Here is a 14,919-nt window from a genome sequence, read left to right on the forward strand (position 1 = left end):
AGACATGTCAGATTTATAATAACGACGCTTATGTTGCTGGGACCTCTGAGTGATTTATTTAATGAACGTTTATTAACATTTATTTACTATTATCAAGTGTGAAAAACAGCGAACGAATGAATTTCACTGTGTTTAGTTTAAAAGCACCATTGACCACCCAAAAGGACAAGATTGGAATAAGGCATAGCTTTATTGGACGAGTATCGTCCTATATCTCAAATCTAGTCTCAAAAAGGTTGAGCTGCTCTTACAAACCCAACATATGTATATACATTCAGTGTTCTCACACACACACACTCCTTTGTGTGGGAAGGAAATACACTCAAGACTTTATTATTTCATAAGCATTCACAAAAATGAATGCACACCCACACACACTCAGATTCCATCATTCATGCTTATTCACATGCTCACGTACGCGCTTGTGCACACACACGCACGTGCACACACACACACACACACACACACACACACACGCACACACGCACACATACATACACACACACACAGACATACATACACACAGACACACACAGACACACACACAGCTATGCCTGATCTTCAAAGAACACCTTGGCCATGGCAAGTCCCACTTTCTGGGTCTTCTTGTCTTTGGCATTGGGCCCCATGTTGGCGTGAGCCAGGCCCTGCCAGTATGCCTCTGTCCTCTTCTGGTAGTCAGACAGAGTCTCTCCAGGCTTTACGGGGGGATGCTCTGCTTCTGCAGCACAAACACACAGGTATAAGATCGCTACTCCTTCCATGTTAAGAGACACCCCCCACCCTTTTTTACTTTGTCTTTACCAATTAGCTTTTGTCCAACAGCAGAAAAAAAAAAGACTCTAGTCAGTAGAACAAAGATCCCCCCCAAAAAATAGAGTGTTACAGGTTATCACCACAGATCTGGCAACACACAACCTCTTGCAAAAATCAATGCAAATCTGCACTACAGGACTTAATAATACCATCTATTCAACACCATCTACACACCTATTTTTGTCTAATATAAAAAAATGTTCATAGCGAAAGATAACTTGGACAAACAAGGCTCTATCACATGAATATCTTGTTTTTCCCTCCTAAAAGTGTCAGAAAACAACAAAAAGAAAAAGTTTAGCTATTACCTTCCTCTTCATCGCTCTCTTCCTCTGAAGTCTCTTCTTCATCATCATCTTCCTCACCACCTTTAGCCTCCTCATCCTGACCTTCGTCTTCTGACTCAGATTCTTCTAACCACTCTTGAGTTTCTGTAATGGATGTAATACATTGCTTTTTTCAATTGTGGGCTCTCTCCTACATACCTCAAATCCTGCAGAAGAAATTAAATGATTTGTGAAAGATTTCCAATACAAATTCCTGCTGATACGTTTTTCACATGGAAAACCATGTGTACATTTTCACAACAGAGCAACTTGTACTAGGCTCACTTACTGGGGTCCATCTGCACCAGCACCACCCACTGCTCCATCTTGTGCAGGTCAAGGCAGTAGAGGTCACTGAGGGTGAACTGCCGGTCTCCCACCTCAAACATGCCTCCATACAAATATAGCTTCCCAAGTTTTACTGTTGCCATGGCGCTTGACCTCGGGCACGGCTCCACGGAAAGAACTGCAGTAGCTCCTTCCTCACCTCCCTCTTCTTCCTCCTCATCTTCTTCTTCCTCCTCACCATCACTCTGCTCGGCTGCTGTCTGGGCCGTTGGGATCGCTTGTTTTATGGTCATGACCGTCCCATCCTCGGTGATGATCTCCTTGACAATCTCCACTGGATGCTGTGCCTCCTCATTACTCGCTGGGGGCGTGGCCTCTGCCTGCCCCACCCACTCCCTGTCTTTTTTCTCTCTGCGCCGTCTTTTTCTCTCAGACCTTCCCCCCTGTTGTCAAACAGAAAAAATATGAACGCAACACTTCTTGAATGAGGACTGGCCAAGGTGTAGCGAAAATAAATCATCAGCCAATCTGTCATTTACTGCTAAATTTGCTGGTAAGTCATCTAGTCAAACAAAAGGTTCTCTTGCCAACCAAATTTGAGTTGGACAACTCACTCCGAAATATATATTTTTTGCTAACCTGTTCTGTTTTGGAACAAATATCAAGAGTACAGAAGCCCAAAATTTGAAATGGACCAGTAGCATACTGCTACGAATTTCACTGACTTGTACCTTGAGCTGGCCAGGAAACCAGCGGTTCTTTTGGATGTCGTAAAGGTAAAGGTCATTGAAGAAGTCTCCCTCCAGAGTCTCCTCATCTTCCTCGTCGCAGACTCCGCCGAAGAGCAGGGCCCGACCTGCTGGCCCCACTGCCAGGGAGAACCCTGTACGAGGGGGTGGCTTCACCCCGGAGGGGTTCACCCTCACCCAGGACCACTTCTCTGAACAGAAACACCAGCACCAGCCAAACAGTGTGACAGGCAGCTACAAACACAGACGGAATCAGAAAGAGCTTAAAGCCGTGGGTGATGGCTGCATGCTACCTTGCTCATCTTTGCCGTCTCTCTTTAGAAGGAACATGTCTGAATGGATGGTCCCTTTATCCACATCCTTCTTTGCTTTCTAGGCAGGGAGATAAAACCACCAATTAGCCCGCATATCCACTCACTCTCCTGGGTCTCATAAAGGACTAGGCTAGCGGTCATGACTAGGTACCATGGAAAAGTCATACTTTTAATCAGAGTCTTAGATGTATGAAGTCATGGACAGTGAACACCTGAAACCCCTCCCTCTTAGTAAGAGTGCATCATATGTAAGCAAATGCAAGAATTATGAAATAAGCAGGCTGTGCACCTTCTTTACATGCGGAATCATCACACAGCACATTTCAGCTCATTTTAAAGCATGTACAACATGTACAGCATGTTTCAGCCCAGTGTTACAAACCCTTGTTTGAAATGCTATTGCAGGGTTTTCTTTCTTTCTATCTACATATCAACAAGTCAGATCAACAGGTTTGAGAACCACTATCCAAAAACAACAACTGGGTTAATATAGAACTGGGTTAATATAACCCATCAGCTATTCAGAACTTGGCCAATATAACCCCTCAGCTATGAAGAACTGGGCCAATATAACCCCTCAGCTATGAATAATTGGACCAATATAACCCCTCAGCTATGAAGAACTGGGCCAATATAACCCCTCAGAAAGCTTTGCGATGCACCTGAAGCCCAAAAAGTAACCCTGAATACAGCACATACGGCTTTGGAGTAGCCGCCATAGATGATGAGCCCACTGCCGTCCGGGGTTGGGGTCATCTGGCACGCAGAACGAGGGCAGGGGCCAGTTCCAGATGGGGTCAGTTTGGACCAGGTGAAGGTGTCCAAGTTAAACGCATGAATATCATTGTAGTAAATATAATCCCTGAGAGAGACCCACACAGACATATACGCACAGACACATGAGACACACACGCAGACAGACACACGCAGACACGTTTACAGAGAAGAACCGGACTGTAATAGAGCGAACTGTCATTCAGTGTTGCCACTACAGAAACTGGAAGAGTTTAGTTCTAACCTGAAGCATTGTATTAAGCTCTTCGGCAGCAAATTAATTTGAAGTGTGACATCAGAATATACAGCCTGAATATCACTCAGATCTGATCCTTGTCAGAAGCAGCACCACATACTTTAGTGATTTACCACTTCCAAACTGTTAACTGAACTCATCAGCTAATTACCTAAAAATTATCTAAATTGTCACTCATTAGCTAAACCATTAGATTAACAAATTTAGGGATATCTCCACTCTACAGAACATTCTGAGGTTCATAATATGAATGAAATACATTCATGATGTTGCTGCAAGCTCATATTAATCTCAGCACCTGGCACTCTCATGGAATCCCCCAAACACAAGCAGCTGTTTTTTACTCAGGACCATGCGATGACCACTTCTGCCAGAGGGGGCGCCAGGGGCTCTGAGGACCAAATTAATATACACAGGAAGGGAGAGTGAGATATGAGAGATGCACTGGAAACTTCAGCATCATTGTACTTGGAGAATCTGACACACAATTCCTGCTTTTCATCCAGGACTAACATCATAACAGTTTACAAAGCTGTTAAATGAAGAGATATGGGCTTAAGTGATTTGTTCAATGACATGTTCATGTAAAATAAGAAAGGTGTGTTTTCACTTGCTGTAGTTTTCATAGCAGAAGACTTACTTGATCTGTTCCCAGGTGTGTGTGTTCAAGTGAAGCACCCACAGGTCTTTGTAATGATAGAACTGCTCCCCATCTGGAGAAGCAAACTCTCCCCCAAACACCCATAACTGGCCCCCTCCATGAGGCACCACTACTGCCTGCAGAGAGAGAGAGAGAGAGAGAGAGAGAGAGAGAGAGAGAGAGAGAGAGAGAGAGAGAGAGAGATAGATGGGGAAGACAGAGAGAGATAGAGATGGGGAGGTTTATGGGGAGTAAGGGAGGAAAGCAGAGAAAATAAAACTGAGCCCGTCGTTCAGTGAGAGAGAGCCCAACAGACATGGGCCTACCCGATGAGCACAGACATGCAAGACACAGGCCTACCTGATGAGCACAGCGTCGTGGTGGAGGATTGGGGATGTCTGACTTTACCCACGTGTTTTTCTTTACGTTGTAGAAGAAGAGTTCGTTGTACAGGTAAGTCTGAGGAAGAGGAAATATTCAAAGTGGGTTCTTAATAAGGAGAAAGTGCTCTCTACACACCTGAGCAAACCAGACTTCTATGCACATACTTTCCTCTGGTGCTTTCTAGTGAGGTCAGCAGCTCAAAAAAAGTGCACATAAAATGCATATTATACATTATAAGGGCAAAGGCACACCCCTTGCAGTCTACTATCCAAATATAACGCATTCAGTATTACATAAACTGCAACACTGTTCTGTTGTGACATGCCAAACCCTATTAGAGGTCAAAGCTATGCTCGCTACCTTTTTCCCGTTGAAGTACTCCCCGCCGAACAAAATCAGCTCGTCCTTGTCAGGATGCGCGCACAGAGACGCGTGGAGCCTGGACACAGTGGAGACGTCACTCAAGCGTCACAACATTCAGTCACGTGATCCTGCACGGGAAACACGTCGCGCACCTGGGTGGCGGAGGCGGGCACGCTGTCTCCACGACTTGCGTTTTTTTCGCGTCCAGTGACTGAAATTCTGCGATTAACGTCTCAAGGTCCTCCTGTTGGTGCATCAGGACATACGGAGTATAAAGACAATTAATGTTTGATCTTACTGGTTATTTTAATCTGTTGTATTTGTACGTGGTCATTTATGGTGTTTTACATCAGGGTCGAAAAAGTCCATTTCCAGAGATCCAAAGTTGATGCCATGCAGTTTAGTTCCCACCCTGACTAGCACGTCTGGCTCTAATATTGAAAAGCGACTGAAGGACGTGACTGGATTTGGTGTGTTGGGACTAAACCCTGCAGGGCGTTAGATCACAAGGACCAGACCTGGTCACCCCAGTTCTAAATGGAGTAAACTGAGTTATTACATGCCACTAGCTACTCTAACCCATGTAGCTAGCCAAGTAGATAACTAAGGTATATTATCTACCCACCTCATCTTTTTTCGATCTCTTTGAGACCTTTTTCTCCATTTTGGCGGCTGTCTTCTCCGCCCCTTTTATCTTCTTTTCTTTTTTCCCCTTTTTCCCCATTTTACGATAACTTACGGTTTAACCGTGAAAATCACACACGTGGACTTTTAACGGGACTACGAAGAAGACGGATCATTCACTTCCGAAAACAGCGTCTTCCTCGCTGGTCGTTTTCCCACGCTTGAATTACACTGCCACCTCATGGGGTGGATGAGCGCCTCGTGAAATAAACAGCTGCTGTATGCTTGCTAGAAAAGGTATAAAGTTGCTGTAATTCGGATAATACAGATAAGCATTATTACATGAAATGTTTACGTCGCATCTAGCTAAAGCTAATTTTCAGTCCCGTGGAAAAGCTTCTAAAAGAAAAACTGTAGAATCACTCACATCTGAGCGAAATACGTATTAAGCACAGGTTGCTTTATGTATACCACAGTCCTTTGCGTTTTGTCAAGCTAGTAGACGGAGAGAACCCTGAGCTGCACCCCAAAAACATTTACGTATAGACGCTCCTCTCCAGAGCAAAGTGAAGCCAGAGGCAGGCAAGTGAGGTATTAGGACTCATTGGTATATCATAGTGCACTTACCCAGATGGGGCTTAAGCCTGGTAGCCGCATGGCGGGTAGTATTATTACCTACTACACTAACCACAGAAGATGGTGATGGATGTGTTTTAACTGAAATACGGTATTGTGCGGCAAACAAGTGTGTTGTTCACGCCATGTCCGGTAAAGCCATGACTGGAGGGTCCATATTAAACCATTCATTGCAGTCAATGCAATGAACCCCACCAAAACCCTCACACTGGAATCATGATAGTAATCCCTATGATAGTTGAGATTTATTTATCTCAAATCACTGGGTTAAATAAATATTAAGTTAAATAATAATTACCAATAAGTTGGTTTCCTTTTCTGAATGTGTTTGATTAATATTTAACAGCAGAAAATGCTTGTAAATCAATCAATACCCCTCTTTACTCTTCTAGGGTACATTTTACAAGGGCTTGGCCTTTAGACATACAGAAACACAGGAAAGATCAGTCAGAGAGTCCAGCATTCAGACTCCTAGAGGCCCTGGCCATGCACCCTGTGTTTACACACACACACACACACACACGTTGAAAAAGGTGAACAATAAGTCTTCTACTCTTCCACCAGTCTGATGACTGAAGAGGAATTTTCTTTACAGAGTCGGATTATTCTGATTTCCTCTGTTACATTCCACATGGGAGCTAGAGGTGTGTGCGTGTGTGCGCGCGAAAGGGAGAGAGAGTGTGTGAACCTTAATTCTGAACCATACTGAATCACCTGCGCAGTTCCTTGTCTGTACACATTGTGGCAGTACCAGTAAGCTCAAGGCAGCACTCAGAATTACATGGTTAGAGACCATGAAGCTTATGACTGAAAACTAATTAAGTCTAGAGAAATGACTAAGATAAATTTGCTGTGGAGAATTACTTTAACTCTAGCCTGAGACTAGTCTTTGTGTCTGGGTTCCTATTACCTAGTCTAATGTTTCTGTGTTTCTGTAACTCAGAAACAGTATAACTGCTTTGTATAAATGATTCCATTGTTTACTGATGCAGATCAATTGTCTTTTGATTCAGAACTTCAACAAACATTTACTTCCACTTATTGCTGTATTACACAATGTCTGGTTTTGTGATAACTATTTGCAACCATTTGAACTGGTTTATTCTGGTTCATAGAACACATGACTGCTATAATATCCCTTAGGCTTATGACTGCCAGCTCTTCACTATGAAGGAGGCTTTGTAAGTGGATGTGTGTGTATTCACATGTGCAAGCTAACTTTGTCTTCTCTGAAATCATACATCTTACCAGAAACTCACATACAGGTGTGTACACACTAACACACACACACACACACAAAAAATTATGCATGTGCTATTCTGGTCCCATATGTGCCCCAAAGCCCTTGGTCAGCTATACTCTCTGAATAAAGCTACACCAGCCTTTATTCTACACCAGTCTTTATTCTTCACCAGTCTTTATTCTACAGCAGTCTTTATTCTTCACCAGTCTTTATTCTACACCAGTCTTTATTCTTCACCAGCCTTTATTCTACAGCAGTCTTTATTGTTCACCAGTCTTTATTCTACACCAGCCTTTATTCTATAGCAGTCTTTATTCTTTACCAGTCTTGATTCTACACCGGTCTTCATTCTTCACCAGTCTTTATTCTACACTAGTCTTTATTCTTCAACAGTCTTTATTCTACACTAGTCTTTATCCAGAGGAAATGCTGTGTTGCTCCCTTAGCCGTTGTCTCACATGTCCAGTTATGAGACATGTTTTTTGTGTTTAGAAACACATTGTTTTCCTTCTTCCCTTTACTCTCTCAAATCATGTTTTTAATGTTTGTTGATGAGATTTGTTCAAATGGCAAGTGGCGGCGGGGGGTGGGGGGGGGGGTGTCTTGATGAGTCAACATGGTCTACGTCAAAAATCTTTTTAGTGCATTGTGGTGCCTGATCCAGAGAGTCGTGACCAGGGGTGACAGGATGATACAGCCAAGATGACAGGAGCTCTGGGAAATTGCTTTGCCTTTATTCTGCACAGTATTGAATGTAATCTCAACAAATAATGCTATCATTTAAATAGATAAAATTACATGCTATGATCTGTTGCCCAGAAACCAGACAAAACCAGACAGTGAACAACACACACACACACACACACACACACACACACACACACACAAATACACACATTCTGAAGTGTTAATATCAGATTCAAGTGTGCTACCTGCCACCACAAATGTATCATCTCAGTCTGAAGAGACTGAAATATGGCTTCTACAGTTTGACACTTTTACAACACATACACGGCCTCCAGCTGTGGTAACTGTTCTAATTTGATTCTTCATATTTGCTTTTAATTCCGATATATGTTTAATATACCTTGACCCAGGAGTTTAAGACTGTAAGTGGGATATATGTTTAATATACCTTGACCCAGGAGTTTAAGCCTGTAAGTGGGACATTAGAAAAGCTCTGTCTCTACTGGACACTGCGTCTGACACAGTCACACATGAGAGGAACCATGGTTTAGACAGACTGTGGTTATAACACTAGCTCGGTTTGAAGCCACTGTGTATATTACGACACTAATTTTACTCTAGGACCAAAGGTCTACCATGCCCAGACCTCTCCTCTCTGCACTGTCTCTGATTACATGATAACCAGGCAAATGTGTGAGCAGTCCTGCTATATGAGAAGAGGGCGAGGCAGTGTCAGGGCAAGGGGTGGGGCAGAAACATCTGAAGTATGCAGTGTGATCTGTGAGCTTGCTCAGGTGTGTGGGGAGAGGTGTGTGTTGTGATCGTTTGTTCATGCTGAGCCAATGTTTGGGGCAGTGCTTGTGTTAGGATCAGAAGAAACTTTTGACTGTCATTTTGCTTTGTGAATTTCAAGTCCGCTTATTAGACTCCAACCAGAGACCTGACCAGATCCTGTAACCACAGAAACAGACGAAATGTTTGTCCCTCGTCCACGAGACTTGATTGCGAGTGAGGAGGCAGTTAGCATGAGCATGTTGAATTTGGTAGCAAAGCTCCACACTTTGCTTGTGAATCCCGAGTATCCTCTCCCAGCTGCCGACTTGGCTGACAGGCACCGTACACCACAGGGAAACAGGAGTTTCCTTCTTAACACCCAGATATTGTATACTTTGAAAAAAGTTAGTGCTAATTTCATCAGAACGTCCTGCTTCTAACAGTCAGAAACAATCTCGTATGAATCGGCTGCAGGTGTGAACGTTCCTGCTCTATGAGGAGAGGGCAGGGCATTCTACCTGTCACACCTGTGAGGAGTGTGTTGGAGCCACAGGTGCATTACAGCCAAACAAGGCTGGGTGATCTGGTCCCTCCCGGGTAGGTCACATGATCTTCAGGCTCTTGGTGAGCTCCAACTGGTCCAGATCTCCAGGGAGATCCATCTTCCGTACACACTCGTCCAGACCAACCCCTTCTCTTTTCGGTATTCACAGAGCTCAGACGAGGGAGATCAGGTATGTTTCATGAGGGAGACCACCTACATAGGTATATATGTGTATTTGTGTATTGATGAATGTGTGCATGTATGTCCAGTGATGGTTGGTGCCCTGTCCTGGACTTCACCTCCTCCCCTTTCCCTGTACCCAGTGTAGTCCCCCAGTGGGCTGTGGTTACTGATTGTAGCTAATAAAAACAATATTAAAGCCAGTTATGTTGTGTGTTGTACAACTCCTTGCAAATCTAGGGGTTGGTGAAAAAACGATCTGATTCTGGATCTCTTCTCCTTCCTACTCATGTTTCGGGTTCCTCTTCTGCCTTAGCAAACCGTTTTCAAGCAGCTAGTTCTGTCTTTGAGGTTTTCCAACTGGCAAGGTAATGCCAAACGCTGCTAATTAGCTCTACACAGATAAAAGGCCAACACACGACAAAACCTCAACAATGCAACATAATCATCAGAATCACGCACTGGCAACCTGAGCAGGTTCTAATGACAACCTGTACCGTACATTCCAGTTTAGGAATATTAATGAACTTCATCAACACCTTTTGACCACAAGTTATGCACGAAGTCGAGATACTTAAGGGTTTGAATTACTTTATTCTCAAAAACAACAACAATAAAACCCCACAAAACAACAAAAAAGACTTTGTGATCGGCTTTAAAGACAGACGTCAGAGGAAAGAACTAATGCAATAGCAGCTAAAAGATCAGAGCATCTGTAGAGAAGTGCATCACGGAGTTCAATCCACAGATCTGGGAACAGCTGAAATGTGACGGCGGCCCCATTACACTGCCCAGAGTCTGCCCTGAGGTCAGTGTGCACAGGAATAAAAAAGAATTCCATAAAGAAGAGTACTTGTGCGCAAATGGCGGCTGCATTTTAATAGAGAGAGTGTGTGTGTGAAAAAGAAAAGCTTTCCCCTCTTTATAGTTATGTCTCACCAGAGATCACGAATGCATATGCAGCTGGGCTGTGGCTTACTTGTCACATACCATAAATACTTTAGCTGGGCCAAAAGAACCAGGAAACTTTCACACAACTAACTTCCTACCTTAAAGCAAGTCAAACTCAAGAAAACGTGTTGGGTTTTTAAGGGATATGACAGCTCCATGGTTTGTGCCATACGCAGATGTGAGCCTGTGCGGTGGACTTTGACGGTCATTTTACCCACTGACTTTAGGGCAGACTCAGATAAGAAGCCGAGGAATCGAAACACATTTGTTTTCAGTAGACATTTATACAGATAAGCAGGTGGGATGCTTACCTGTCAGTGTACAAACAGAAAAAAAGTGTATAACAGTGTGAGACAGTGTAAATCAACCAAACAAACAAACAAAAACAAACAAAAATCCACAAACCAAAACAAAACTAGATGAGATAGATTCTTTGAATCAAATACAGCAGAGAGACAGAACTGTGACAGCTCTATGAGCTAATACAAACTAAAGACTCAACATACCAGTACAGAGTTTAAGGTAAAAAAATTTTAAAAAAAAATACAGTAACATACTAATAACAATTTTAAAAAAATATTAGAGAACTAAACTAGTAAAAAATATTAGAGGACTAATAATAATAATAAAATCCTACAAATAAATAAATACACAAGTAACCTTCTACAGACTATTTAAATTAGTCATCATAGTCTGACTTGGGTGTTAGTTAAATGGTTAAACTTTTCTAGTATACAGATACACATTCTCCGAACGCTGTTGGAAGATGTGCCATGCACAGAGCGCACTGTACTCATGGCCCCTGGGAGCCCTCAGAGGACTCTGCTTAAATGGTTCCCACACTGTATCTGGCCTCTACCTTCATGTACACGACACCGTACAGCTCCAGTAACCTCAGCACAATCCAGCTGGAAAACCATAGTCATGAGCAAAATGCAACAATACTATACAACTCGTGCTTCACCTTTCCAACCTGTTTTAAACAGATGCTTCATAAACACAAATAGTGTCATGCAACAGCCTACACTAGAGATCACACACACTTACCACACTCTCCTCACTACTGCAGTATATTCTGCTCTCTCTCTCTCTCTCACACACACACACACACACACACACACACACACACACACACGCGCGCGCACACACACACACACACACTCTCAGTGAAATTTTAAAACATTCTCACTTCTTCAGAGGTAAAACAATGTAAATGCAGGCCAAATTTGGTTTGATGCCTATTCAACCACTTTAAAGCTTCCCAGTGGAATCTTGTAACCATCAGGGGAGAATTATATTTTTACCCATAATTACAATCCATTATCTGTATGAATTGCTGCAGGCTACAGCCTAACCTGCAGGACAAACTTCACTCAGACGATTAATCAGGTATCAGGTAAACCAGTGATTCACTACATACAGTGTGCACATGCATGTACATACACCCACCCACAAACAAATTTTATAGTAATATTTTTTGATTGCATCAGTATTCATAACTGAGGCACTACAATACTGGACTAATCCAAATCATTCTGAATGACAAAAATAACCAAACCTCAAAATAATGAATCTGATAAATATTTGGCTCAGAATATTTTTGACTTTCCAAAGACTATCTGACTGCAGAGTAAATTCTAGAACATCATAAGCATTGAGCTGTATAAACAGATTGTAGAGTGTATCAGAGTCCAAGACTAGGGCCATTGAAGGTTTTGTTGTGGACATGTTCTCTGCAGAGCTATGATGCAACCACACACACACACACACACACACACACACACACACACAGAGAACACAAGAACACGTGTTCTCACATTATCTCAGAGGAAGTATGCTGCTAATCTGACTAACAGTTTACCTATATCATAATTTCTAAAAGACGAAAGACGGCTAAAGACCCTATTCTCAACAGGACTGCTGGATTATTGCAAAAACATAAAATAATAGCAATTTCTGAATTGTGAATGTGATTATCAATGACAGCACATCTGGATACATGAGAGATGAGTGGAAATTAGTGGAGAGATACTGAGAGATTAGTGGAAATTAGTGGAGAGATACTGAGAGATTAGTGGAAATTAGTGGAGAGATACTGAGAGATTAGTGGAAATTAGTGGAGAGATACTGAGAGATTAGTGGAAATTAGTGGAGAGATACTGAGAGATTAGTGGAAAGCACTGCCGATTGTCAGATTAGAAGGACACCTGCGATTGGTCATAATGTACATAAGCAGAAGTGTCTGAGATGGAACATTTCACCAACAACATACACAACTAAATTCTCCTAACTCAAGCACACTTAATGAGAAACGTTTCATTGCCATGCAATGAGCAGGTACTTTATGGAATGCAATCATAGTGGTTGTTTCTGATTTGCCAAAAACAGGGTCCAAAATAACACTTAAACGTGCAATTAAATCTCAAGCTCTCACTCTATGACACCAGGTCAGTACAAGTGGATATGGCCTTAGAAAATCATAAAAAAGCATTTACAAAATATACAATCACATCTTAGTTCACTGTGGTACAGCACAGAAGAAATTGATCCAACAGGGTCTTCCGAAGAGCTCATGATTCAATAGTCATACATAATAATGAATGTAACCTCATGCATCAGCAAGAACCCTGCGGAACGGAGCTTTCTTAGGACTGAATGTGAAAAATTCAATCTGTTAAAAAAAACCCCACAAATACAAAACTAAAGACTTGAATGTACGACTCCAATACATAAACTGCTGTCAACAGGATGTTTTTGTTACTTGGGTAGATGGGATGGGAAAACCTCAGCAGGACAAGAGAAAGACTTGAGTCACTACTACCCACAATTATGCTCAGTTTAACTACCCCAAAAAGACAATAAAAAACTGAACACAAAACTACATATGCCATGAGTAACTCGGACTTATTCACTTTTACAGACGCCCAAGCCGGAACAACGGCTTGAACACTGAGTCTGCACTGTCACAGCAGATGGGGATTTAGGATTCTTATTAGTTTTTGCTCTTAAACCATAACGATGACACATCTATGCAGATTATAGGCACATCCAGAATACTGCGCTTGAAATCCTTCAGGACGCTGACACACTACACAGAGACCAAACACAGGGAGCAGTTCAGCTACAGCAGGAACGGCAAAAATAAAACTGCTACAAAATGACATTAAATAAATAATGTACAAAAGCTTGACCGGGAGTGTGAAGAATGTATGAGTTTACACTGCAAGGATGTTTTTTTTTTCCAGAGACAGGAAAAAAACCCCAAAAACAACAAACTTAGCAGACCTGGATTTAAAGAACCTACACATTCAATTCCCCTGTTGTTCTGAGGGGCAGGACTGAGCAAAGGGGCAGAGCATGTCCCTGCCTGGCAGGGCAGTAACGGAGGGGCTAACGGTGAGGAGACGAACAGCCTTCGCTTGTGCGCAGTAGGGCCTCCAACTGTCCGGCTTGTGTTCACGATTCCTGAGGCACCACCTCCATCATCTTCTGAAACAATGCCGTGGTTGAGACTGTGTGGAGAAACAGGACAGACATCTTCATCACTAGAGTATAACTACAATTGTCCTGTATATTACTTAAGGACAGAGGTGGACGGTTCAGAGAAAGGACTTTGTTCCACCTGCCTCTATTTGCTAATTATCTCGAGTGAACAAGGAGAGTTATAATGGTGAAATTAAAAGGCTTATATCAAACCCAGACATACTTTCTGAACCTGAACTTACAGACCCATGTTTTAGAATGCTAAATAAATTTTTTTTTCCTTATAGGACTTTTATTTTGACGTGTCACTAATTTATTTTATTTTGACGTGTCACCTACGTCTCCCTCTGCTCTCTGTACTTTCACCATGGTAACACAGGGATGGCAGGTAGACTCACAGATGGCATGCCGGAGCCAGTTTGGCTTGTTCTTCCACCACACTCCGCAGAAGTAGACCGGCAGGCCCGTGCCGATGATGCCAAAGCCAATAGCACACTCGGCTGGGGTCTTCCACACGGACACCACGATGAGGAAGAGGCAGGCCAGGACGAAGGACACAGGCAGCAGGATGTTGACCTGCACAGCAGGGAGAGATGTCTCACCTTCCTCGCACTCATCATCCTCGGAGCAGAGGAACACAAAGGCCCAAAACCCAACACACGCTGAATTTGAATGGGTGTCAAAGAACCAAATGTCACACCCTGGATTTGTTTGTGTCTTTGACAATCATTCATCACAGAGCTTATTTGAGACCTTTGTTTCCCTCCAGAGACTTAACAGTTGTTTAAGGGAGTTTACAGGTAATTTAATGTCAGGAAGATTCTGGTGATCTGATTACTGCCTCAATCCACACACTAAAAACCCCTGAGTCCCTCTAACAAAGCCAG

The 14,919-nt window shown here is 42.7% G+C and overlaps 2 protein-coding genes across 2 annotated transcripts in view; both read right to left on the bottom strand.

Moving 5' to 3' along the window:
- Positions 1-171: 171 nt before the first annotated feature.
- On the bottom strand, positions 172-5,759 carry klhdc4 (kelch domain containing 4). The gene is made up of 12 exons (XM_027030238.2): positions 5,536-5,759; positions 5,063-5,154; positions 4,908-4,986; positions 4,524-4,622; positions 4,164-4,300; positions 3,822-3,914; positions 3,193-3,355; positions 2,473-2,551; positions 2,162-2,370; positions 1,432-1,873; positions 1,125-1,247; positions 172-721 (listed from the first exon to the last, which is right to left on the bottom strand). The coding sequence occupies exons 1-12, from the start codon at positions 5,632-5,634 to the stop codon at positions 549-551; spliced, it is 1,788 nt and encodes a 595-aa protein (XP_026886039.2). The 5' UTR covers positions 5,635-5,759; the 3' UTR covers positions 172-548.
- Positions 5,760-11,658: 5,899 nt separating this feature from the next.
- The window catches only part of slc7a5 (solute carrier family 7 member 5), an 18,748-nt gene continuing 15,487 nt past the window's right edge, over positions 11,659-14,919 (bottom strand). Inside the window, exons 9-10 of the mRNA XM_035532152.1 lie at positions 14,431-14,608; positions 11,659-14,061 (exon numbers count right to left, since the gene is read on the bottom strand). Coding sequence (XP_035388045.1) covers positions 14,006-14,061; positions 14,431-14,608 — 234 coding nt within the window. The 3' untranslated portion in view covers positions 11,659-14,005. The remainder of the gene's footprint in view (positions 14,062-14,430; positions 14,609-14,919) is intronic.

The sequence above is a fragment of the Electrophorus electricus genome, chromosome 12, assembly GCF_013358815.1.
Source record: "Electrophorus electricus isolate fEleEle1 chromosome 12, fEleEle1.pri, whole genome shotgun sequence".
NCBI lineage: Eukaryota > Metazoa > Chordata > Actinopteri > Gymnotiformes > Gymnotidae > Electrophorus > Electrophorus electricus.